This window comes from Nanorana parkeri, unplaced genomic scaffold, assembly GCF_000935625.1.
Source record: "Nanorana parkeri isolate BGI_ZX_2015 unplaced genomic scaffold, ASM93562v1 scaffold3, whole genome shotgun sequence".
In the NCBI taxonomy this organism is placed as follows: domain Eukaryota; kingdom Metazoa; phylum Chordata; class Amphibia; order Anura; family Dicroglossidae; genus Nanorana; species Nanorana parkeri.
The window spans coordinates 5,769,486-5,773,947 of record NW_017306271.1 but is presented as its reverse complement, the minus strand read 5'-3'; the positions used below and the strand labels follow the sequence as shown (position 1 = coordinate 5,773,947).

The following is a 4,462-nucleotide window of genomic DNA, read 5'->3' as shown; positions in this document are numbered from 1 at the left end:
CCTCAATATTATGGGCCATGTGCAAAAAAGATTCCCAGAGCTGTATGGCTATTCAGTTGAATCAGGAGGAGGTCAAATGCAACCATCAAATTCTGAATGATCTCTGAAGCATCTTAATCTGATAGCTTTGACCCTGTGTCGCTATCAATGTGGGCCCTTAAAGCGCAAGTAAACCACTTTTTAAATGTTCTGTTTTTGCCCTAATGTGCAGATATGCACAGCATATTTGTGCATTAGGGCACACTTGGCATACAAGTGTGCCGTTCTCCGGCTCTGTCCCCTGCCACCGACACTTCTGGGCTCCTGGAAGTCCTTTTCGGCCATTAGGTAGCCATTAATTCTACACGTGCACACAGTGACATCCTTTGTTACTTGGCTCATTCATGGCATATCTAAGTGTGTACACTGCATGTTTTTTTTTTTTCTTTTTCCTTCCGCTTTAAAGTATTTGACATATAAGAAGCAGGGGGCTGACTCTGCTCCACCAAGCTCCTTCTATAACTAAAATATCACTTTTTGGTCCACTGACCATTAAATGCTAGTTGTGCAAGATGGGTCTTATTTAAGTAAAAAAAAAAAAAAAAGAAATGTAATATATTCCTATGCTTGTTTTAGGTGCGTTTTTCACGTCCAGAGTCGGAGCAGGCCAAACAGAGGAGGGCACAGTCCTACGAGTTTTTGCAGAAAAAACAGGCTGAGGAATCCTGGGTGCATCTGCATTACTCTGGGGTCAAGGTAGGTCAAGATGTACAGTAAATGTGTAGTGATCTGTCACTGGGTGCTTTTTGCACGCTCCATCAAGCCTACCAATGAGGCAAATTTCATTGCTATGAGACCTTTTGGAAGTAATACAGTAGTTATGTTCTACGGCAGTGATGGCAAACCTTTTTGAACTTGACTGCCCAGACTGGATCACTAAACCAACTTAAGTGTCTCAAAGTGCCAACCCCGCTCTTAGATCTGAATACTGATTATTTATTTTGGAAAAACCACTTCATTCGACTGTTTGAACTAATTGTGCTTAAATCTTAGAAGAAAAATACAATACAATAGGTTTTAACTACACTACAGAGTGACATGTACCCTTTTGTACAGTGCTGATGAGTGAAGTGTTCCATTGCAGTGTGCTACTAAGGTACTGTGTGGCCCTCCCCTTTTGAGGGCAGCTGCTGCTTCAGTAGATTCAACCGTCTTGGAACGCCTCGGTATGCGACCTGGGCAGGTCACAGGCAGCGGCGGCCTCTAAACAGGCACATTAGTCTAATATGCCTGTTTAGAGGCTGTCGCCTGATTGTGAGCGGGCCGGATCGCATACCGAGGAGATCCGGGATGGTCGGATCTATTTTCAGAGGTGGTCACTGAACCTGGGCTTGCGTGCACTCCCTGGCACGCGTGCCAAATTGGTTCGCCACCACTGCTCTACAGCCCGAATAAAGCTGGCCGCACACATTACAATATCATTTTACATATTCTTTTACATCTACCAGTAATTGTGTAGCACAGGGGCCTACCTGGCTGCATATGCATTGAATGGATTGTTTGTGGATTGACCACTTCTATGGATTGCAGAAATGCCGCTCTTTCTGTTCCCTAAAATTTTATGTATTCTTTTAATGGAAATAGAGACTTGCACTCTTTTAGGTCATATTATAAATGTTTAGCAACTTTTTATTTGACAGGTCCTTTGTTTTTAGAAAATATTGTTCTGGGTGTAATTTGAAGACAAAAATGTGAATTGTAACGTGTGGGAAATATTAATAGAAAATTGGTCTGGCTTAATTAACTATTGATAAAAAAATTAGTCTGGCTTAATTAAGTGGGTCAGCCTAGTACCCAGGAAAACTGTGTTTTCAGAAGAAAGTTGACAATGCCAGCCCATGTACAGTCTGTTACGACATATTTTATTTGCTCTAGTTTGCCTAAGTCAGTTCAGATGATCCTCATTTGAGTTACTGATCTAGTCTATATAGCTTGTTCCTGGAAAGGGATACATGGGTCATATGTGGTTGTTGTAACAATCTCCATTTTCTGCCAAAATAGTCTCTTTTCAGTGTCAAAGTTGAACTCTGGGCATATGAAAGTTCATGAATACAGCAATTAGCTTTTCTTATGTCTAATCTGCCTTTTTAGATGACCAATCCCTTCCATACCCTCTAGCAGTCAGATGGTGCTGCTATCAGTGATTCTGAAATAATGGAAACTTTTGTAGAGGGAGCTGGTCCGAAAATTCTCAGCCAAACAGTACCTGCGGAATTCAATAGCTAGCAGTGGGGATTCCTCTATCCACACTGTTAAGTGTGGATCGGGGAATTGCTGGATTTCTCTAGTTCAGCCCGAAGGTTTCAAAGCATGTATGGCCAGCTATAGTAGCATCTGAAAAATGCCTTTGTTTCCCCAATCTATAGGACTTTATAAGCCATAAACACCAAGATTAGCACTGACAGTTATGCTCTACAGTGTCAAGTGTTAACCCCAATGTGAAAGGGGGTTACTTTTCTGTGCACAAAGTGCAACACGGACGTGGGATATTGCTTGCAAGTGTTCTCCGGTGATGACAGATTTATTTGCTCCTCTTTCACTTCACACAGCACCTTCTGTACTCCTAAAAGCTAGCTTAAAATGTGCCCAGCCGACCTCCATAAACAAACGCTCACACAAAAAAGGAAAGGTAAGCTAGCCATTTAGATGTAGTTGGAGAAATATAGAGCTATATAAATATGTATCAATAAATCACCCAAACTTTGGGTTGTGAATGGCGAGCTTTACAAGTTGCTGTTGGGCTATGCTTTTCATCAGAGGAGGGAGGTTTGGTGCTGTATTTGGTATGTGTCTGGTATTTGACTTGAAAGTATAACTACAGGCACAACCTTTTTTAAGTTGGTGAGAGGATTGAACCTCCGTTTGGTCTTTATTGCTGTGTGTCCCCCAGTAAGGGAGATTCACTCTCCAATTGTCATCATCTTCAAACTCACAGGGAAAGAAAGTGAGGATAAATCTGTAATTTTGAGTTGCTCATAGAACAGGAATAGAGGAATACATCGTCCAATGGATACCAGTTTCTGTGGCATGTGTCAAATTTGAAAGATATCCTCTCACTTCTGTTGAGTTTACAGGTTAGAAAGTGAATGGAAGCCTCCCTCATGAGACAGTTGGCCCCAAAAAAAAAAGCGGTATAAACCCTCCCCTACATTATCCAAAATAAAACGTGTGCTTGAAATATACTTTAAGCTTGCACATTACTCAGTTTCCAGTAGTGACACTTGAGTCAGACATGCATAGTAGATGTTTCTTACATAGGTATCTGGATCTTCTACAGTGTATTATAATTCTGAGTTCAGTTTGTGATCTTATTTTTTTGTTTTTTAGGACGGTCGTTCTGAACATGAAAGACAATATTTGCTTTGTCAGAATCCAGGCATGAATGAAACCAATGAGCTGATAAAATCCCCTAGGTACGTTTTTTTTTTGTTTTTTTTTTTTTGTTTTGTTTTTTAAACCATATACAATAAAGTGCTATATACATCTTGGTTTGATTAGTCAGATGACGTATGCGCAGTGCAACACCCAAGAGGACCTGTGAGCAGGTTATTATGTTAAAGTTGTTGCTTCCATTAATACATTGACTACTCCTCTTGTACTAGAACTTCAGCCTTGTGTGCATGTGTAATATTTTATGTGCACGTCAGCAAATTCTGATTGACTTCATTGGAGCTGTATAGATGAGAGTTCAGAGGCTGCGTTTGATCTGCTTTATGTTGTCATCCTTCAGACCCAGCAGGTCCTATTGGGATGCATTTGGATTGCAGGCAAAGCAGGTGAAACACTGTGTGTTGTATTCAAATGCACATGTTTGAGCAGCATAGCGTTTCCTTAGATAAGGTTGTGTTTGTCATGAATACCTGTCTCCCTGTACCCTAATCTGATGCGGAAGCAATTATCAGATCTTCTTGTCACGTCATTCTGTGCGGCCTGCTGCTTAAGTTGGAGTTCTTTTAAGGGAGTGTGCAGGGTTTGGTGGGACAACTGGTGGAGAGTAAGGTTTTTGCCTGGCTAGTAGGTCTAGACTTGAAATTTTAAGCCTTGATTTAGACTACGAGAATGTTAACTACAGGGATGTTACTCTAAAAGTAGCCTACTTCATAAGATGGATGCTGGAATGAAAATAAGAGCCATTTTGTACAATATTATGTTTTGAGTGGAATGTTCCTTGACATAAGGCAATCGTTGACATGAGATGACACAGAATATGTAATAAGTAAAAAAATTTATTTGGTGTTAGGATCCAGCCTACACGTCACTGTGTATTCTAATGCTTCTAGAATCCGTCCCAGTTGGGCTTTTGCGACAATTTGAGTATTTATAAATGTGCATACTTGCCTATAAATGTATCCCCCCCCCCCCCCCCCCCCCCCCAATGCTGGTGTAAGGACTTACCTTAAATTATGCCTTTTGATCCGATCAT

General features: G+C 40.9%; 1 protein-coding gene across 4 annotated transcripts in view; it reads left to right on the top strand.

Moving 5' to 3' along the window:
- The window catches only part of POLR3E (RNA polymerase III subunit E), a 41,610-nt gene that overhangs the window by 8,326 nt on the left and 28,822 nt on the right, over positions 1–4,462 (top strand). For all 4 annotated transcript variants that reach the window (XM_018572632.1, XM_018572496.1, XM_018572428.1 and 1 more), the window contains 2 exons: positions 616–735; positions 3,367–3,452. In XM_018572632.1, the coding sequence (XP_018428134.1) occupies positions 616–735; positions 3,367–3,452 (206 nt within the window). The remainder of the gene's footprint in view (positions 1–615; positions 736–3,366; positions 3,453–4,462) is intronic.